This window comes from Oxyura jamaicensis, chromosome 1 (genome assembly GCF_011077185.1).
Source record: "Oxyura jamaicensis isolate SHBP4307 breed ruddy duck chromosome 1, BPBGC_Ojam_1.0, whole genome shotgun sequence".
Classification (NCBI taxonomy): Eukaryota; Metazoa; Chordata; class Aves; order Anseriformes; family Anatidae; genus Oxyura; species Oxyura jamaicensis.
This window is the reverse complement of record NC_048893.1, coordinates 37,362,292-37,384,680: the sequence shown is the minus strand read 5'-3', so window position 1 is coordinate 37,384,680 and position 22,389 is coordinate 37,362,292. Positions and strand designations below refer to the sequence as shown.

General features: G+C 41.7%; 1 protein-coding gene across 4 annotated transcripts; it reads left to right on the top strand.

Annotated features, from left to right (window-relative positions):
• The first annotated feature begins 129 nt into the window (after positions 1-129).
• On the top strand, positions 130-22,195 carry BEST3 (bestrophin 3). Of its 4 annotated transcripts, XM_035335957.1 has the most exons (10): positions 136-344; positions 3,680-3,849; positions 5,563-5,657; positions 6,209-6,442; positions 11,679-11,833; positions 12,558-12,635; positions 13,032-13,184; positions 16,037-16,117; positions 17,175-17,326; positions 19,493-22,195. In XM_035335957.1, the coding sequence occupies exons 2-10, from the start codon at positions 3,698-3,700 to the stop codon at positions 20,397-20,399; spliced, it is 2,007 nt and encodes a 668-aa protein (XP_035191848.1). In that variant the 5' UTR covers positions 136-344; positions 3,680-3,697; the 3' UTR covers positions 20,400-22,195. The 4 variants fall into 4 exon arrangements, with proteins under 4 accessions (XP_035191855.1, XP_035191865.1, XP_035191848.1 ...); XM_035335964.1 differs by lacking the exon at positions 13,032-13,184 and having other exon boundaries at positions 130-344; XM_035335974.1 differs by lacking the exons at positions 12,558-12,635; positions 13,032-13,184 and having other exon boundaries at positions 133-344.
• The last annotated feature ends 194 nt before the right edge of the window (positions 22,196-22,389 follow it).

Sequence of the window (22,389 nt, the reverse complement as noted above, 5' to 3'; positions counted from 1 at the left end):
AAATGAAAGGGGTCCTTCCGACGGCAAGCGGCGTTATAATTATAGACTAGAAAAGAGCAAGATCAGCAGCTGCTGCTGCTGCTGCTGCTTGCGTTTGTTCCCTGTGTAACTGACAGGACAGAGGACTTGGCAAAAACAGCCTTCCAGAAGTGGAAAGACATTTTAACCCCTGTGCTTGTCAGTCCTCTCCTCCCGGGGCTCGGTGGAAGCAATCCCCTGCTTCAGGTTAAGGGAAGAGCCCCGGGATTACACCAGCCCCGAGGGGTGCCCTGTTTGGGACGTCTGAGCAAGAGGAAGGGTCCGGGATTTGCCTTCGTGCTTGGATTGCCAGATCCAAATAGCAGGTCAGTGGGCATGGAGCGTGCTCGATGTACTTTTGTGTCTGACTTAGCTCCGATCTCTCTCGCTCGCTCGCTTGCTTTCTCTAATATACCATAAACAAATAAATCAGATAACACAATGACAAAGGGTAGGTCTGTGCAGAGGCACTATTTATTTATATGTTCTGTGATGTCTCTTTAATGGTCAGTTAGGGAATGCTGATTGCTGTTATTTTTTACTGTGGTTTCTCTCTGAACTCTAATGCATCCTGAAATTCTCAGCCAGGCAAAAATCCTATTTACAATTGGGCTCAATATTAGCAGGGAAAAAGATCTTTTATTTTTAGGCATTTATGTCTAAGGACATCTGATGATCTTAGCAAAAGTGGAGTGATATATTCCTCATGTTTCGGTCTAGGCTGGAGAAAGTTTCGGAGAGGGAGCAAACACTGAGCCAAAGGAAAAGCAATGTCACGGATGTGAGCCAAAGTTTCTGCAGGCACAAAATGGGTATAACTTGTGTCACGTCGTCAGAACTCACAAATCCAAACCAGCAGAAAGCCTAGCCCCGTATCTGCTAATGAAGCCCGGGGCAAGGCGATTAATAGGAAAGTCTTGCATGGCAGCAGTTACCGCGGTGTCCGATCCAGTGCCCTGTCCTTCTGTGGCCCCAGCCAAGACAGGCAGGAATGTGCTGGGGGCATCGTGATCCTTTGCTCTTCCTGTCAGCCTCAGCTCCAGCTTTTTAATTTCCTGTGACCATGAGTAAAGCTGGAAGGACTCTCAGGCAAGCACTGCCCATGCCCCAAAGGCTTGGGACCACTGCACAGGAATCAGCCACAGCACCAGGATTTATGCAAAAATTTGCTGCCTAGATGTGCGTGTGCTGTACCCCAGTGGTGGAAGCTGTTCACAGAGGAAAAACACAAGTGCAGACTTAAATCTAACTTGCTATGTTGTAAGTCTAACCAGATGGACACATCGCTGTCTGTCATTGTTCCTATAGTCTAAAGTGATCTCAGGTCACCTAACCTGACCTAATGTGTATTTTGGGACATTACATTTCACCCTGAAACCCCTGTATGAAACCAGTGATCAACATTCAATAACACATTTGCTTAGCAGGAAAATAAAATACAGAGCATCCCAGGCAAGGCAAGGCAAGAAAACCAAGGCAGCACAGCCTGAAACTGCTGTGAGAGCCCCACTTTTATTTGCCCTATTTCCGAGGCAGAAAGAAAAAGCCACTGGTGCCCCGTGCCTCCCACATTCATGTGAAGATTTTCCACTCACAGCCAAGGACTTCAAGCAAAGTGCTAAGAGAGATGGCAGGAATCTGATTAAGTGAAATGTAGCTCTTCAACTTAAGCAGGCAAATTGCACTTCATGGAGAAAACTCCCCTCTCCCAGCTTAATGTCAGGGGAAATATTCATAATCCGGAATCCTATTATCATTACAGCTCTGCAGTTGTAGCCAAAATCCACCCACCAGCATTTCCAGGCAGGATTTGCTGCGGGTCCTTAGAGGAGGTGAACCCATTTTGTCCTGCTGAGCTAGTGTCGATTTCTGGCACCATGTAGGTAGGCACTGATGCTGTAGAGGAAAACCTGGGGGAACTCACTAAGCACACAGATCTCAGTAACTGGGGAGGGAGCTGGGGGAAGAAACACAGCCCTGCAGCTAACACGGTGCCAGTGCTGATGAGAGGTGATCCTGGTGGACACCTCTTCACTGTATTGTTTGAACACACACACCGCCTGGCATTAATGGGCAAGGTTAAAGCCTCCTACAGCTGTCCTAGGAGACTCAGTGTGCTGCTGACAACATCTTTCTACCCCATTCCCACCCTATGGCCTAGCCACTGACCTCTCCTTGCATTTAAAGCCCCATTTCTGCTGGGAATGGAAATCTCTGCCTCCAGTTTTTTAATGTTGCATCCTGACCACAGGCTTTCCAGCAGGCAGGGCTGCACTGCTGCATGCCAGCCAGTCAGTTCGGCTCCTGAATTTAACTTTTGGGAGTTCACTGACTACAACAACAACAACATTTAAAGGGATGTGTCCAGTCTCAGAAGCAGAAAAAACTAACATTTGAATTTGGATGCTAAGGAATAAAAAACATGCATCTCAAAAAAAAATAATAATACCAAAACAAAAGTCTCAGAGCTCAAGCTGGCAAACCTCAAGCAGACATTCAGCACATGGGAAGAGACAGTCTGTCAGTAATAGGAGGCTTATGGTGTCTTTTCCCTGCTGATTCCCATGGCGACTAAAAGAAAAAGTGGCACTTTTACAGCTGAATTTTAATGGCTTGTTTTTATGCTCTGCATAGATGTAGCCAAGTTACATAAAACACTATCAAGCCATCTATTAACTGTGGGTTCATATTTCTTTCTGAGAGTAAATGACCTACACTGGCACCAAGAAAATCCGTACAAGAACAATATTTAGGCTAGTGTCTTACACAATAACTACCCTGAGGCTTTGTGCTTGTCTTGTTTGTTCCTTTTCTTGAATGCTGTACAGAAGTGCTTTCATCTGTATTTGGAGTTAAATTCCCTGCAAGCACAGAAAAGTTGCTGTAGCATCCCTACACCAAGCAAGCAAGCAAAACAGTGTAAAATACTTGCCAGTATGCTTCTAGCACTGCTTTAATTATGTGGCGTTGCATGCTGTCTACCTGAGCAACCCCATGGCTTTTTTTGCATGGCCATGCAGCGCTGAAGCACCAGTGTGGTGATGCGTGTGTCTAGCTGCCAAGGAGAAAAATAACAGGGTTCCCCAGCTGATCTCAGCTGCTGTCGTAACTGTTAATGAAAGAGGCTGTCTCCGGATCTCATTTGCTTCTCGATGAGTGTAATTACCAAAGCCAGCTAAAAATACCAGCTGGGGAGGAAGGTGCATTGGTGAATTCAGCTTTGCTTCTGCTGCTGGAGCTCTGACAGAGTTTGGGAAAATTTTCAGGCAAATTTGCTTCCTTTTCTTTGCTTGCACCAGACTGGGGCAAACTGGGAGTAAGCAGAGCCTTCAGAGGTGTAATGTGTCCCCGTTGACACTGCCAGTGCCACCCAGGTGGGCAGCCACATCTGGCACTGGCTGCTGCTTTAGGGTGGTGGCTGGGGCCAACCCCAAGTGCAGCATTGCATCCCTCAACCTGCAGCTCAGCAGGGCTTGTAGCCACAACATCTTCCCATTTTTCTCTCTTTTTACATATAGAAACACACAGCATGTGTTTATTTATACTATCATATGTGTATTTGTGCGTGTATATCTGTGTATGTCTATACATGGGTGCGTTCAGGTTAGGATACACTGTCTAAAATGTTATTGGTTTCCTGCTTCTCTTCTGCTGTTTCTAGGCACAGCCTGCCAAGACGATGACAGTCACTTATTCCAGCAAAGTAGCAAATGCCACTTTCTTTGGATTTCACAGATTACTCCTAAAGTGGAAAGGCAGCATCTACAAATTGCTGTACAGAGAATTTATTGTTTTTGCTACTCTTTACACAGCGATAAGTGTATTATACAGGTACACTCTTTCCAATTCACATCTCATTAAATGTTATACTGAAGTTTCACACTTGGTAGCATTAGGCTGATGAGTGACCGGTTGGGGTGGGGGGTGCCACGTAATTGTTGTCCTTTCCTTGAACCTTTTCTAATCTCCTTTAATTTCCACAAGTTACTTTATAGATCCAGAGGAAGCATGCAGAGTGTAAATAAAATATGGTCTATCATACTCCACTGATTCTACTCTCAGTCTCCTGCCAATGTTGAGCAGCGCTTCTGCTGAAGTTGGGCTAAATAAGTTAGCCTAAATTACTTAGTTAGGCTAAATAAACACCCATAAGTAGCCCGTGATATCTAGGCTTTATCGTTCTGGCACTGTGCGCCTCTCTGCTTTGAATTATGAGTATAGACATTTCTTGTTTGCAGAATTGGGTCTTCAGTTGCTCAGAGGTAATTTCACTGATGACACTGAAGTGAATAAATTAAGGGCCGGGTTATATAGTCTTTTCTCAGGAAAGGTGAAATTATCCTTAAAGGTAGAAGAGAGTGACTAACTATTTTTAAGGACCTAAGCTTGCAAAGGGACAAGCAAGACTAGCTGGAAAGCAGCTGTGGTTATTACCTGGGTGCAACACAGCACCTGGGAGGGCCAGGCCAGAAGGAGAGCTACTGCTTCCACCAAGGTGTGAATTAAACAGAAGCAATGCATCAATTAATGTAGTGAGCCTTTTAATTGATGAAGTGCACTACACATGAGTATCAAAACCATGATTCAGATCTTACCTCGATCTGTAATTCGTCCCTGGTGTTTTCTTTTTATGTGTAACCAAGATAAATAGCTTCAGTTTGTTTGTGATTAATGACCAACTTTGCACAATGTTCAGTGATCTATACCTGTACATTCAGAAAGAAAATTACAGTATTAACATGTAAGAAAAAATGAAGTCAGACATTCATTTAAATTAATCTAGTTTCACTGAAAAGTTAGGCAATTAAAGACTGTAGTAAATATGACATGAAAAGCATTTCACATATACAACAGTTTTTACTACATGATTGTAAGCAAATTCCACCAAATATTTGTCACGTGTTCCTTTTAAATGAAATCAAAGAATAACTGTAATACCTATATACCCAAATAAAATAATTGTTTGTATTTAAGCCTGCTGTATTTCATTAGATATATCCCTCCATGGGAATAAGTTGCTGTGCTCCACTAATTTTCTACCATCTGATGCCTATTTTCCCCACTACAAGATGGATACAGTTGTGTTTTTCATTTTGTGGATAATTTTGTAGGAGTAAGAACAAAAACTACTACATTGTGGCTTTTTCAAATAACAGTGAGTAGAAATTGGCAACTTTTTGCACTCCAGACAGACCTAAGCATTTTGGTTAAGTAGCCCTCTGGAAATTGAGAGCAAGCTCTGCTTGGTCACTTACTTTATTATCATCATTGGTCTGGATGAGATAGCATGCTAATTCTAAAGGTGTATTGACTCTAATTAGCAGTGCCAGTCGAATTAGTCATGAGAAAACAGCAAAGACATGAGAATAATAGTCTTCTGTAGCTTCTTTATTACATGGTACAAGTATTCAGCACTTTAAGAATCTTCTTGAAGACGTTAGCCAAGCTTGCTCCCAAATACTACTATGTGATCATTTGTATGTATTTGCACTTTGTTGTGCCAGAGTATTACAAAAGGACATATACATTTTATTTTTGCTGCAGATTTTTTCTTACAGGAAGCCAAAAACGGTTCTTTGAAAAATTATCAATTTACTGTGACAAATATGCTGAACAAATCCCAGTAACTTTTGTGCTTGGTAAGTACTGGTTACACGTGAAATTATTCTCCAACACTGTCTCTGTCCAAGTATCTTGTAAGTGTATGTGCAAGGAAGCATTGCAGAGCTGAGGGGTATATGGGAGATTAGAGGCTCACAATAAAGTCATCAGCTTCCAGCAGGTTTCCTTAAAATCATTTTCCTTTTGTCACATCAACATTTATGCTCAAGTTCTTAACATTCCAACAAAAGAGCATTTTAATATATATAAAAATATATATAGTGCCCACTAACCCTGGTACGTTCTGCCTGACCTTGCAAAGCACTGAAGTCACTCAAAGTTTACTACAGAAAAGGAAATTTTGAAGTTTGTGTTAAGATTATAAGAGATATTCAGATGTAATAGGTCATTAAGTCGCAGTGTCTATTAATTAAGTATTGATTACATACTGATTTTGACATGACTTACTGCATTTATTCTGGGAAACGTAGCAGAGTAGTGATATGAATAATACCCTATAATGTAAATCAAGGTAAGCTAAACAGAAGCCCTGATAGGCACCGGACCTTTTTCTTCTTCTAACCCACAGGTTTCTATGTCACACTGGTGGTGAACCGGTGGTGGAACCAGTTTGTGAATTTGCCATGGCCAGACCGACTGATGTTCTTGATCTCCAGCTGTGTCCAGGGAAGAGATGAATACGGCCGCTTGCTCAGGAGGACTCTAATGCGCTACGTGAATTTAACTTCTCTGCTGATCTTTCGCTCCGTGAGCACAGCCGTGTACAAAAGGTTTCCCACCATGGACCATGTGGTGGGTGCAGGTACTGCTGCGTCCTTCTCCCAGAATTTCTTGTTCTTTCCCTCATGGGTAGGGGCACAGGGAAGGAAGGAGCCACCTTCATGTTTTCTCTCCTCTTTGGCCCCATGTGTCTGTCACACTAACCCTTGTCAAAGATGTCCCTTTTTTGCCACTGACTTAATTGAAGTGCCTTTAGATGGCCATCTTTAGTGTTCTTCAAGACTTCATCTGGTGGCACTACAGAAAGCAGAATGAGTTGGAGACTCTCACGTGGATCTTTTTGCAGACATTGTGGAGGCAATAGCTCTGCCCCCAGAAAACGAGCATGTGGAGCAGGTACAAAGTTTTCCAAGGTGTGAAAACCGAAGTAGTTGTGATGTCATATAATGCAGTAGGAGTGCTGACTTGTTATCCAACACTGTCTCGGTGTCTAGGGTCTAGTGCATCAGGGGCTGGTTTCCACAGACACATCACAAAGAATGTTTCATCTCAATTATTTCTGAATAGATAGAATAGGTCGCATGTTGGTTGGGATACACTCTGAATATCCCAAAATCCAGGGCTTTTTTCTTTGAATTTACAACCTCACCTTAAACTTAGTTTTTCAAGGATAGATATACTAAGTATTGAACATGTCTTTATTCTCTCAGCGTAGAGAGTGGGTGATTTCTTCCAAATAGGAGATATGTTTTTACTGAACATTTTACTTTTCTTAAAATTATTCCTGTGGCATGCATTAGTAAGCAAAGTTGTAGCAAGTTAAAATATGCAGTGTGTATATACATATACACATTCAAATATGTGTAAGAAGCTTTGGATGTTGAGAAAAAAAATCCATGCAGAATGCACTGATCTTTCCAAAAAAAAATCATTTGCGTTGTCACCCTTTTCTCCAAAATTCAGTTGAATTTTGTAGTTCTCTTCCATGTGCTTTTCAAAAATATTGTTTACCTGAGCCTGTGAGAGGTCAAGGAAGCTTCTGTCATGCTCTCCAAGCAATCTGTTTCTAGCATGTACTGGAAAATTACCACATTTCCAGCAGGCTAATCCAGCTCTGCCTCCCTATTGCTAAAGACAATCTGTTCCGAAAGAGACAAAATGTCACAGCATTGTACAAAAATTGTAGACTGGAAAACAAATTTCTTTTTTTTCTGCACAGTGGAAAACATTCTACTATACACTACATAACTACGTATTGGCAGGCAGCTCCGTGGATTTCAGTACAGATTGTGTGGGTCCTTATACACATTGTGCCACAGAATTTTTGTTGATGCGGTATTGAGCACTTGAGGGTATATTTTGCTACTACGAGCATCCAGTGATTATGACAGCACTCTGCAATTATCCCCTCCCTAATTCCCTACGGCATTATATAACAGGCTGCATGGGAGGGCAACATTTAATATGAACGTGAATGGCAGAATCTGATACTTACAGAGCAGGCATCACTGAAACAACTTGTGCCGATTCTGCATTTTGCCCTCAAACTGAGAACTGCCATAGTGTAACTACTGCTACACATCTCCCTTTTCAGCAAATGAACTGCTTAAATTCATAGATTTTAAATCTGAGAGCAGGACAATGATAATCTATCCTGACTCATCCACAACACACGGCATAAAAGCTTACTCACAACCTCCTTTATCAAGTTGCAATTTCTGACTGAACTGTAATACCTTCTAGGAATCTAAGCAGCCCTGATTTAAAATTCAGCTGATTACAATGGAGAATACACCGCAGAGCTGGCATTCACAACAGTGAACTCACTGTTGAAAAGTGGAATTCCATTCGGAGTCTCAACTTGCATAAAATCATTTTCTATTCTCTGGATTTTTAAATGGTTTTGGTTGTTTTTTTTTGTTTTTTTTTTTGTTTTGTTTTGTTTTGTTTTGTTTTGTTTTTAGTTAGTTAGTTAGTTAGTTGAAAACACCATTTTCTCTCAATAACTACCTATTAGCAGAATGCATAGAGGCTTAAAAAAAATATGAGCTTCATCTTCCTTAGTCTCATCCTGCAAGGTATGGTTTTCAGCTCTGGGTCTTCCTCATAACTATTTTCTAAGCTTTTCCTTTCATTTTTACCATTCTTTATTGAACTGTAGGCAGTCATTTCACATAGACGCATGACATCACGATGCTGAGTACTGCAGCACGTACGCCATAAGCATCAAATGCCTGGCAGTCCTTAATTTTCAAATCCTGTTTGTTGCAAGGTGTGAAAGGAAAGGTGGATGCTCAAGAACATGAATCTTGAAAAACATGAGTCAACCGCTGGGCAGAGAGCCACCCAAACCAAACAGGAGGTGCTGAAGAGAAACGTGAGGTTAGAACCCGGTAACATGGCTACCTGCAGTTGACTGAAGTTCACAGTCCCAGACCCACCACTAGGATGAAGTACCTACCTAAGTAATTCTTTCTCAGATGAGAATAGAGAAACATAAAATGAAACATATATATTTGATTGTTGTTAGCACACTTCGTGGGAGATGTCCACCAATCAGTTCCTTCTTCTAACCTCTAGCCATTACATCATTTGACATGGGTACCCTGAACCAGTCTTGCCTCAATCCATTCCATTTTGACGGGAGCCCTGAATACCCCATGAATTGTTTCAGGGAGAGCACTACTGACTTTTTCCAGCCAGACTTGTGTTCTCATTAATACTTTTTCCATAAGACCACTTTGGCTAATGCTCTTCACATTATTGTCTTTTCATTCTTTATTGATTGTATCCCGTGTCAAGCTTTTCATATTTTTGCAAGGATTCAGTGCCCTGTCACTCCTTAGATCACCCTTTTCAAGATGTTGGCAGAGTATTTGCCAAATATTTTCAATTTTCTGGAACTGCTCCAGTCTTCCAGTTCCAATGTTCTTGTTCAGAGAGTTTGTCAGTTAATTCTTTAAATACACTTAAATAAAAATAAGATGAACATATTTAGACACCGTTTAATTTTAATAATAGAGGTTTAATATCCTCTCCTGTAATTCGTGGAATATAAGGTGTTTTCTTACCCCTGCAACTACAACAAGCAATTCTGTATTGTGTATTGCTCGTGGTGCTGTAACATTTACCAGCAGGAAATATTTAATATTTTCTGTGATAAGTATTCTAGGTATTATTAATGTCCATCAAAGACAATATTTAATTAGTATAAACACGAATGCCTTAACTTTAGAAATAATGGCAACTTGAATGTTACTTTGAAAAGAGCAGTGATGTTTATTTTTTTCTCAACAAAAAGGTACCCAGTTTAAGTGGAGAACTGCACTGATTCTTGGAGCTTCGCTTTTCTCCATGAACCCCTCAGGCTGTGCCCTTCTCAATAATGACTTCCTAGAACCAATCCAGGGAACTGCATACTCCAGACTGACATTTGTTTTTATATTCCTTCGGTTTCAGCATGAGAGAAACGCCTTTTGCTGTCCTATAATAAGAAATCTGGCCAAAAAATCAAAAGCAGCCTTAAAGACTGACTTTCAGGAGTCAGGAGGACTTGTGGCTAGCAGGTCAATAATCAGTTACCTGATTATTTCTGTACAACTGATTATGAGAGCTGGCTGCAAACCACACAGGGACCTTCTAAAAATTGTGTGTTACTCTGTTCTGAAGTTCCAGGATTCTGCAGGAATACTGTATCTTGCTGCTGAACTGTTTTTCTTCTAGCCCAACAGCAATGTGTGCTGTCCTTGTGCTCCTTCTAAGTACTTGCAGTGTTCATACCTCCTGTGTTATACTATTGCAAATGTACAGCAGTGTCAACAACAGAGTGTTTATGAAGGTCGCCTTGTTTAACAAATGTGCTCTTACCTTATTCACATTAAAAAAAAAAAAAAAAAAAAAAAAAAAAAAAAAAGCTGTGGAAGTTTGTATACATTTCTTTTTCACATATTTCTTTTTCACAGCTTCATGTATCATCACCAATGTTAGTAAGAGCAGATCAACACTTACTAGCTAAAGGCATAGAAAAAGGACTAGACTTACAAGCTAGAGGACTAGGAAAAAAACACTTCCATTCTCAGTTCCCCAAAACTGAATTTACAGCACTCCATCTATTGTTAAACTTGTAGTTAATGGATGAGCTACTTATTTTGGAGCTGCTTTGTTACTATCTTTGTCCTGTTTCAGATCTAAAATCAACACAATAAAAGAAGCCTTATACCCACCTGAGCAAAAACTAAGGTCCTCAAACCTAAAGGTTGCTCCAATACTAGAAAATCTAGGAGTCAGCCAAAAGAAAGTGTGATGTTCCCCTTCATTAAATTTCTGGGGTTGTTTTTCTCAAAGGCACAGGTGGAAGGAGGACAGCACACCAGACCAGAACTTTCCGACCCACAAGGCCCAAGGGGGTTGAGGTGTTGCTCCAAAAGCCAGCTGCCCCCATGCCAGTCCCAGGCAGCGCAGATTTTGTCAGACACATCCCTGGCTGCCCTTGGAGCTTCTCACCACGGAGGGAAACAGGACTTCACAAGGCCAGGCTATCTCTGCAGGAAACATAATGCCAGCACCAGGGCCAGGCAGGCGGCCAGGCAGAGTGCAGCACGCCTTCAGCCTGCAGCCCCAGAGCATGGCCCGGTGCACTGCGAGCCGCGGGATTTCTCTGCATGGCTCCTCTTCCTTCTCCTCACTCACCTGCATAACCCCTAAGATAAATCACAGGCTGGCAGAGGAGCATTTCACTGGCAGAAGGCGCACTCTCTGCTCTGCTATGTTTCATGTACATGCCTGAGCCCTCCCTGGCTTGCTCACTTCATTGCAGATTTACCAAAAAATTATCAGGTTCAGAAAGTCGCTGGGCTGTCTTGCAACGTATAATGACATCTTGCTAAAAGCCATCACTGCTGAAAAGTGATAGTTTATTGACTGATGTTATCCAGTTCCTTGCTTTTCTAAAAGTAGAATATGAAACTGGAGAGTGATCTGTACAATACTTAGTACTATCTGTATCTACAGTATTTCAGCACTCGCATAGGAAAACAGAGCTATAGCAAATTGCTGCATATATTGATCAAGACAGATTGTTTTTCAGATACTTAGTGCAGAAATAAGTTGTTTTAAGCAAGAATCATCCTGGAATTTTTTATTTTTTTTATTTTTTATTTTTTTTAAAAAAAGGAGGCTATTATAATTAGTGTTTTGCATAGTTCTATGGAAATATCTTATGAACATAATCATATCCAAAATATATAACATAAATGGCACTGTCTGCACAGAATAAATCAACTCTTTTTTTTGTTGTTGTTCCTGTTGTTTGTAAACAGGTTTTATGACAAGATATGAAAGAAAAATATTTGATGACCTTAAGTCTCCCCACCTAAAATACTGGGTTCCCTTTGTCTGGTTTGGAAATTTGGCATCGAAGGCACGGAAAGAGGGTAGAATTCGAGACAGTGTGGATCTGCAGACGCTAATGAATGTAAGCAGAAAAAGTAAATCTACAGAAAACTAGTATTAAATTACTATGCGGTAGCTTTTCACTTACACAATTCGATTTAGTGCACACAACTCTCCAGAGTCATCTAAATGATCTTACTCAAAGTCTATACCGCTTTTCTCTGTGTACCACTGTACGCTCAGGCACACACAGCAGCAGTGCACTGGGATTGTATTTATATGACTAAGGAGGTATTACCTGAAACAACAATTCGATGAGTAAAGATTTCTTCTAGCCTCACTGTAAATTTATACTTGGTTCATTGCTGCAGGAAAATAAAAAATAAATAAATAAATAAATAAATATCTAAGAATTATTTGGCATTTTGAAAATTTTAATATCAGTTTCAGGAACAATAATCTCCCTGAATATTTTATTACGTGGTCAAACATCCTTTATATGATATAACATGTTCTATTTTATATATAACTAAATGGTAGATAAGATAGAAACAAAATATAATTTGTGAAGAAATAGATATCATACTAAAGCATTTAAACTCCATAAATTAAGTGAATATTCAAGCATGGCAATGAGCTGCCAGATATAATCATTTAATCGATTTATACTACACTTTCTTGCCTCAAGTCCTTTTGCATGTATAAAAATGAACTGTAACAAAATGTTTATCATTCAGAATTGATGCCATTTAAGTTCTCTGGGGTTTATTTCTCTTTTTTTTTCCTTTTTTTCCCCTCCCATTCAGGAGATGAATAAGTACCGGTCCTGGTGTAGCCTTTTGTTTGGCTATGACTGGGTTGGAATTCCACTGGTCTATACACAGGTACTGAGATGTCATCTTTCACAAAATTTGAAACACGGTTTCCATAAAAGGGGAGTTTTGTGTCAAATGTCCATAGACTTGACTGGCTGCTACAAGCTGTTGGGCACTCCCTGAGTCCCACTGGATTATGGACGCCTGGCTAAATATATAAGTCATGTTTAATGTGGAGATGTTTTGAAGTCCTTGCATAATTTGGAGAGCGGGGAAGCACCAAAATGCTTGTTTCCTGGGTCTACTTCCCAGCCATAATTACTCATGTGGCCTCTTTATTTGTAACATTTTTCTACAGATCTGTAAATAGTATTACGAAAGGCAGTCAGAGGCCTTTGGATATGTGATGCCTTATGCATAAGACTGTATTATTACATGTTTCCAATTAAGTTTTGTTCTTTGCAGGTTGTTACTCTTGCAGTCTATACTTTTTTCTTTGCCTGCCTGATAGGGCGCCAATTTTTGGATACTGACCAAGGGTATCAGGGACATGACTTAGATCTTTACATTCCAATCTTCACACTGTTACAGTTCTTCTTCTACGCAGGATGGCTCAAGGTAAACTAGTTTTCTGGGAAGGTGATGGGGGAACCCTCCCTGGGTGAGCTGGTGAAGGTATCAGAGCCAAAGTCAAGGCGTCAGATTCAGGGCACACTATAAAATCACCAAGTATCAATGGAATTACACCAAAGCAGGATTCAGCCCAGAGTGTCCTGTGGTCATAAAGAAAAAGTCATCTGATACATTTTTAATTTTACTCAACAGATCTTACTGTGAGAAATTGTTGGGAACCTGAAAGAGCCCATTTTATTAATAGTGCAGTGACAGCTCCCCAAGGAAGCATTACTCCAGCAAAATCCAATCCCAGGACTTGGACTATAAAATAACAGGAAAAAATAATAATAAAAAAATAATAAAATAATAAAAAAAAGTTTCTCCCCCTCAGCTGTGCAGTGGGGAAATAATGTTGCAGACCTGGCATGAGCTGAAAGGGACTAAATCATACTTGCTTCTTAGGATCAAGGCCTGCCTTTAGTGTCTACTGTTAACTAATCAGATGCAGGCAATTGAAGGTCTCCAGTTTCAGATGGCTATCAAACACTGTAGCTAATATTATCTACAATCCCATTGCATAAAAACATTAATTAAAAAAGTTATGGAAGGACTTGGATGCTACCCATCGTCCCATTGATGCCTGGTCAGTTAACATACCGTCATCAATCTGATAGATGAGTAATTAAGGCACACACCTCACACTGATCCTTTCCTCTGCAGTGAGTATCAAGGTAGACTAATTGAAAAAAAGAAAATGAATGAAAAGCAAATTTGTACATTAGGTTTCCTTTTGGGATTAATAATCATAGTGGGAAACTTTGAGCTTACTTTTGTTAGGAAATAAATGGCACAAAATTGGCCATTTCGAGCCCTCTTCCCATTAAAGCCCCCATTTTTAGAACCCTCGTCCCACAGCCACCTCACAAAGGCTGGGCAAAAGAAGGCAGCATACCAAGCTGGTGTATTGCAAGGGTTTTGCAAGGACTGCAGATATTTAATAGCAGGGTAGATGCCTACAGACCTTAAATTCCTATCTTTTTAAAGTGCATTCATCACGGACTTTCTTTGAAGTTGCAGATGAGAGGCTTTATCTCTAGGCACTGCCTTTCAGGGTTTTACTAGTGAGTTACAAAACTGGATGCTGTTCTTCCTGACTCCCCTGTCCAATGCCTTCCCCTCCATCAACACCCAAGGCTATCAGTAGCATCTTTTCCAGTTAGGCTTGAGACTCCCAGCCAACTCCAGGCAACAGCAGGTGTGGGATGTCATAATAACTGAGAAATTTTCTGCATAAGACAATGAAAGGGAGGAGAAGCAGCTTTTAAAAAGCAGATTTAAAATCGGCATTGCTCCCTCAGACCTGCAGTGCCACAGAGTCGGGGTATTTCTGTTCTGAAGGTTAAAGCCCGTTTCCTGCTGAGTGCATTGGGCTTCGGCTGCCAGATTGTGTAAAGGGCTCAGCACTATCGACTTCCAGTAACTTGGCAGTTCCTCAGAAATGATGGCGAAACTGAGCTCATTCCTTGGCTTCAGGCCTGATCTGTTATACCTGCAATACAGGGACAAAGTTTCCCGTCACGTGAGACATTGCTAAATCCCAGTTTTCATTACTGTAATAGACAAGCCATCCAAATACAGGTCTTAGCTGTCTAGCATTACATTCCTTTCCAGACAACAGCAGCCAGTGGCCAGGAAAAGGCCATTGCTGCTGTTCCCTCTGTCCTGACCATGGTCATTGTGCTTTTTTAGCTCATGTGACAGGTTTTGCAGTGGATTTTGGGGCAGTGATTCCTGGGTTAACACCAAACTGATCCAGTGTCTTACCTGGAGAGCTACAGCACCACCTGTGCTCTGGCACACTACGATTCCAGCAGCTACATCGCCGTATCTGAAATCCAGGGCCCCGGGGCACACCAACAGGTGTGAGCAGAGCTGCCCCGTCTGCTTTTCACTCCTCCTGCCTTCAGTGGGGTTTTCATAGTGTTGGTCTTCTCAGCAGTTCATTCCTCACCTTCCACTGCTGGCCTAGGAGAGTCAGCAAGTGATTAGCTAATGTTGCAGCTGAGAGGTCTTTAATCATGAGGCACATGTGAATAAATAACCACAGAGTGACTGCCTTGCTATTATAAGTTATTTAGATCACAGCAGCCCATAGCAAGTTTCACAAGCAGGGCTGTTTAACCCTGCAGCCTCTTTGCCAAATGCTGTGTTGAAGCTGGGACCTCACCACTGCTCCCTGCATGGCCCTGGCCATCTCCAGGATCTTGGCTTTGGCTAGCATGACACACAGCTTTCACTAGATTTGAGGATTTTTGTGGGCTGCTTTTCCTCAAAAACAGTCAGAGAGATGCAGTTAGCATGACCTTAGGTAAATAGGGAGCGGCCAGGGGCTGGCATCTAAGCCTGGGTTCGAAAGACAGATGTATGCCTTCCAGAAGGCTTCAGCTGCATTGCTGGGAAATATTAACTGAATGGGCCGGTGGAGTATCGAAGCCCATAATGAAATAACAGAGCCTTCAGCAGCTAAATCATTAATTTAAATCAGCCCAAGACAGCAGTGAGGGAAGGTAAGGAATATCTTTTGTGACAATCACAGTGGCCCGGACATTTCTCAAATCCTGTAGACCAGTGCTGACAATCATGACTGACAGCACGAACGAGACACCAGGGGCTGCATCCATGGGGAAACCAAGCTGTTCCTTCACTCGACTGGCAAAAACATCACACTGGAGCCCGTGTTATGATTGCAAGTGACAGGCAGGGAGGGAGAGAAAAATCAGATCATATTTTCTCTGAAGCAGCAGTCCTGACATTGCATGCCAACCTCTATTCACACGGTCTCGTTTCTCTTTCAGGTCGCAGAGCAACTTATTAATCCATTTGGAGAAGATGATGATGATTTTGAAACTAATTGGTGCATCGATCGAAACTTACAGGTTACTGTTGTTATTTCTACTTCCAGCTTTACCGTATTATAGATCATCATCACATTTAATCCCATTTCTTACATCGAGGTACAAATTAAGGGCAACAAGCGTCATCAAAACAAACTCCTTCCCTGAAGGTGTACCTATAGCTATAATCCCCAGGTTTTATTTTCATAATCTAATGCACCCTAATTTTGGTATTTGGCATTGCTTGCTGCCTGACTAACCACACAAACAAACTACCTCCGACTTTAAGCTCACTTTATGCCAGGAAAAACAAATAATGTCATTTAATCCGCAAAATACAAAAGCCATCTATTCCCATCTAGACAAAAACATGTTCTGCTGATCTGAATGTCTAATGATTACAATATATATTAATCTTCCTTAAAAATAATAATAATAATAAAATACCTATATATATATAATCTCAGTGCTGGGGACTTCAGAGACTGTTTTTAGGGGCAGCAAGGGCAGGAAAAGCAAACCTGAATATGAAGCAAACCAAGCAATTCAAGCGTGCGCAGAAGTGGGAAAGGCCTTCACACCTGCCAGAGATGGTGTCTGGCTTAACACTACCTCAGGCTCCTTTTGCAAGTGTGACAGAGAGCCCTTTTTATGAAATATATTACAAGGCCCTAAATCAGGATGGTCACACTCTTGATTCTGCAGGTGTTAAAATGTGGACAAGGCCTATCAAAAAAACCCTCAACTTGTGGAACATTTTAAGAAGCACAATTAACACCCTGCACAGACTGCCCATAGCACATAGAGGACTACAAGTCCATTTAACCACGTGGTTTGTGAGGAAAGGACTTCAATCCCAAAGGAATATCTTCACAGCACAGAAGACTCAATTTACAATAAAATGTAGAATTTCATGGGTATAGGAGGGTATTTGGGATGTATTTTAATAACACTGAGTCTCTTCACAATGCCCAGGGCACCATACATGGCTTACTTTAAAGGGTTTTGAAAGAAATATTGAGTCAGGGAGTTCAAAGCAGATTATTTTGTATGCTGTAATATATTGAACGTGACATAATTTATACAAAAAATATCTAAGGTCTCGCTTCTGGCGGTGGATGAGATGCACATGAACTTACCGAGGATGGAGAAAGATATTTACTGGAATGACTCTTCTGCCCGGCCGCCCTACACAAAAGCAGCTGCTGATTACTGCATTCCGTCATTCCTTGGATCGACTATTGAAATGGGGTGAGTGGCACTGAAGTCCTTAATGCCATAAGAAAGATTACCACCAGGGCAGCCCAACACCTCTGTTGGCTGATGGACACTCAGCACAGGGCTGCAGGCTGGCACCAGTGGCTTGTACACTTTGGGGACCTTCACCGGTCCCCAAAGGCTGGTTCTCCCTGCTAACGCTCATATGGAGCAGCTGCCTTGGGAGTTCCAGTTTGTAACACCTGATTAAGACCATTTCCTTTGTGGGAATGTGATAAAGAGGCATGGGACTTAAGGATGTGATGATATTGTGAATGAGGAAGACTGAGATGGGAAATGAAGTTACTGGGAGGGGGTGGACAGCTGGTGCTGACGGGGTGATGTCCTCAGCAATCCACGTGCTCATACAAACTGTGCACCCATAGCACACGTTGTCTAATTAATGAACAGATTACACTGGGGGGGAGGGGGGGCTTGCTGATAGTCGCTGAGTACAGGACGGCACCTGAAGACAGTGACAAACTGTGTTAATATTTTTTTATTTACTACAGCTTATTCATACACCCACAAATAGCTATTCATTTGCCTGTTCAATTAGCAGATGATGCCTTTTACCTTGTTGGATTAAATTAGTCCAAATTTTTGTGAAGATAAACAAGAAGTCATCTTAAATGTTGTATGGCTTTTCATTGACTAATAATCTAGGCAAGTAAACTGGAGTGGTCAGATTTTGTGAGGGGATAAAGAAGAGGAGTTATTTGCCAAGACCAACACAGTAACCCTTGTTATAAAGAAGTGTTAGGAGTCAATAGGATTGCCAGGTGTTGTCAGGATCTATATTAGACAGCAGTGATAGGGCAGTCAGCTTAGAGGGTGTTAAGTTTAGACACTTGTGACATGCTCTAATATAAAACAAGGCAGTAGGTGTAAATACCATCCTGCCTAAGCACATACCAGGACAAGTATACATTTTTATCTGAAAATCTTTTTTTAAAAACTTCAGTATCTTTTTGTAGCTTTAAAGTATATCTCAAAAAGTTTTCAACTTTTTCAAAAATTTCCAGCCTTCATCAAAACAAAACAAAACAAAAAGTGGATTTATTTTGCTTTGTTTTGCTTCATTTGGTCTTGGAAAGGAAATTGATGTTTTCTCATTTTTATTCCTCTTATTTTTCCATTTTTGCTTGCCTTGTAATACAAAGAACAAAGCTTTATATCACTTCCTTTTATCACACACGGCCTTTTCAGAAGTTCTTTCATTCTGGAAAAACTATTAGATAGCCAAAAGAGAAGAAGAAAAATCCATAGAATATAATTTATTTTACTGTAATTACCACAAGAAAAAAATGAAAAATATAAGAAGAAACATTATTAAGTATGAGAACATTTTTAATAAGAAACACTCCACAAAAATGAGGGGTAGTAGATGAAGAATAGTTTCATGTTAGCCCCAATGAAATGCAAACAGCTTCTCTTATTAACTGTTTTCCACTCTGAAATATTTCTGCATTCAACTCTCTAAAGAAGAACTAGTTTTTGCAGACTCCAAAAACAAGGTCTGATGGGTCATCCAAATCCAAAGCAAATATATATATAAATCTTGAACCGAAATCCAAGTTCTTTTCAGTCCCCTAAACTAACATCTTCACAAATGCAGAATGACACTTCCTCTGTCCTTCTGGGTTAGTGTTTCCTCCCTGAGTTCCTTGCCTCAGGTTTGGCCCAAGTCCTTTTGCAATCCTTGCCCTTAGGACAGATAACCAGGCTAATTTGACTTGTCTTCTGGGATGCACTGGGTCTCTACTGTGTAGTGAATGGCCTGGCAGATGAAACAATGGTTGTTCTCATTAACCAGAAGTTGTTCTCATTTGCCTGAAGGCTTCTCCTGATCTACAGCACTGTGCAGGGTTTCTTTCCCCCCTTACCCTCATACTAAGCGCAAACTGACCATGTGGAGCTGCTGCAGGGGCTGCCACCAAGTATTGAGTGGAGCAGCCTCGCTGGGCTGCCCTGGCTCCTGACCCAAATTTTCCCTTCCATGCCCTTCCTGAGCGACACATGAGAGATTTGGTTCCTAACCCCTCCCTCATTGCTTTCTTCCTGCCAAGACAGTGGGATATATGCAGAAGAGTTGCAGTGCATGCAGACTGCAACACTTCCTGTGCGTAAGTAACACCTACCACCTGGATTATTTGGCAGGCTGGCTGACACCGAATTCCTCTATGGGGAAGAGTGGCCCTGGGAAGAGGAGAAACACCGAAGACAACATTCAGTGCTGAGAAGAGTCAAGAGATTTCTCAGCGTCCATGAGAGTCCTTCATCCCCTGCTCACCGGCGCTACAATCGGCAGACGAGTGAGAATTCGGTGTTTTTCCCAGCAGATGAAAAGGGGCACATCAGAAGGCTGCAAGAAATGCACACAAGAGGGAGACATTCTACCTCAAGCTTCAGGAAGAAACATGAAGGAGCTGAAAGAAGTAACAGACTTCACAGTAGCAGAGATCTAGGACCTATAACTGAAACCTCGAGGAATGAGACACAGTTCAATGACAGTGACACCTCATCTGAGACAAGCAAGCCAGTTCCCGAGGTCATCATCTCTGAAGTTGAGGAGAAAGCACCTGATGTGCTGGGCAAACCATCTCTGCAAACAGAGAGCACCCCAGGCATGCCAGAAGAGAAGCTCCAAAGGAGCCTAACTGAGGCAGACGTGACTCTTCTGGACCTTCCTTTCTTCCCCCCAGAAATGACCACATACCTCCCAGACTCTGACATGCATCAGTCACTTCCTAGCGTGATAGGGGAGCCCAAATATGAGCCCCATAGTAGTAACATAGCCGGTTTTGTAACAGATCATGAGGGAAACCTCCAGAGATGGAGTTTACCGAGCTTCCATAGTCCCAGTACAATGTCAAATGCTGACTCTGCACCTCCTGTAACAGATCCTGGGACAACTTCACAGCAAAAGACCTTAAGTGATGGAAAAAATGTTACTTCTGCTGCTGCTCCAGAGACATTTGAAATGTACCACTTATTGGGTAACCTGGACACAAAAGAAACAGCCATAGTAGAATTTTCTAATGAGAAAAGTGAAAGAAAACTTTGACAGTGCTTCTTCTGGGTCTGGCTGAACTTCCTGTCTTTTCTTGAAAATGGTACTCACACAGATTTGTTGGAAAGTGCAGAAAGGCAGGCATGCTGCTCAGACAAGTCCTGAGTAAGTTCCAATAGAGGATTTGGGCACCTAAACAGGAGGCACTGTGGTGACATGCTTTAAGCCATTTGGTCACTTGCTTCAAATCTGTGACCCTGTGGGGAAAACACTTATGGAAAGAACTGAGAGCCTCAGGAGTGGATGTAAACCAGGCAGCACACACAGCAGTGAGATGTATAGGTTCACCTAGAGGAAACACTAAGGTAAAGAAAAGCAGAGGTGGCTTTGTACACTTTGGATCCACCCTGAACACTGCCATCTAATCTGATGGCCATTCTTTCAGATTTAAGCCTGTTAATTAATCCTTGCAAGATCACCAACAGTTTTGATTTCTAGTCAAGCAGCTGGAAGGGGAGGTGTGGGCTCAATTCCCTCCTCAGCCTGGAGAGATTCAGTCTAGTATCTCCCACTGCCTGGAGGGATGCTTGAAAAATCAGGCTCCTTGTTTGTGGCTTGTGGGAGCAGGAGCCTGCTCTGCTCCTGCTGAAGCTATGCCACTACAGAATGGAGGGGGACAAAAAAAAAAAAAAAAAAGGAAAAAAGGATTTAATATTTAACTTAATTAAGAAAAAGAGAAGATGTAGAGGATGTAAATCTTCTGATGACTGGGCATTGGAGCTTTGAGCCTTGGTTTCTGCTCCTTGGAGAATGTATGTAGCTTGCCCAGGGGCTGTAGCACTCTCTCAAGAGGTAGAGAGCTGCAGAGGCAACTGATCTCATTCCCCCACTCTTGTAGGGATTTTTTGCTGGCATATATAGGAAGGATTTTCAGCAGCTATGGAGAAAATCTGGCTTCTTATATAACTCTGTCCTCACAGACCATGAGCTTGAGGTACTGTTTTTCCCTCTGAAAGGGGATTTAAGCCAGAAATTAGAGATGACTTTTCTACAAATCCTCACAGAGGATCTGGTCCCACCACACCTACTCAATCTCCTCCTTCACACAGCTTCCACTAGGGTTAAAGTTGTGGGAGCAGAATGCTCATCCTCCCCAACCCAGACATCAACGGGTTTTATCTCAGCACACCTAGGCCTGCAAAAGCCTTCCCAGCTTCTCATTGTCCAGCTCTGCTCAGCTTCCATCATTTTCCTCTTGGCCTGGCTGCTACCTAGGGTACACACTCATGCTTTCAGCCAGGCCATTAAGCATGACATGAGCAATGATTTTTCTGCTTCTCCCACTCATTCTGCCAGCGCTCCCTGGCCCAGCATCAGTGTCCATTCTTCAATGGAAGCCAAAGGAAGCTGTCCAGTAACCACCGAGAGGATAAGCTTCAATTAAGTCCCACAGAGGTGTCTATTACACACAGATGTATGTTAAATTAGGAACGACAGATCTGAAGTCCCACAGTATATTCTGCAATAAGCAAATAACATTTCACACACAGCAGGCCAGCTCCGGGTTAGCTATAATATAAATATAATAAAAAAGAACTACTGCTGGGCTGAGTTATCAGAAAAATTTCCCCTCATTTAGTCTGTTATCTCACTTTTGCAAACATCTGCGGGTTCTGACTTGTATTAAATTGTCTTTTGGAATTAAATGCTCTTTTAGGCACTTCTTTGGTGAGCTATTTGCCTTAGCATGGTAAACGGACTATTTTATCTACCCCAACAATTTACAATTCACATTCACTGGCAATGTGAACAATATAGAATTATTGCATGAATAAAGATATTTTGAGAAATGCAGTTGTCTTGACCGTACTGAACTGTCAAGAAACACTTCTGGCAAACGTTTGACCCACCATGCAAAGTCAGCTTGATGTCTACTAGGACCAGAGAGGAAACCCTACAGAAGTGGGCAAAGCTGGAAAAGACTGAGGAGATAACAGGGCCAGGAAAGATAAATATGTCAGAACAACAGCTTGCGCCCAGCAAG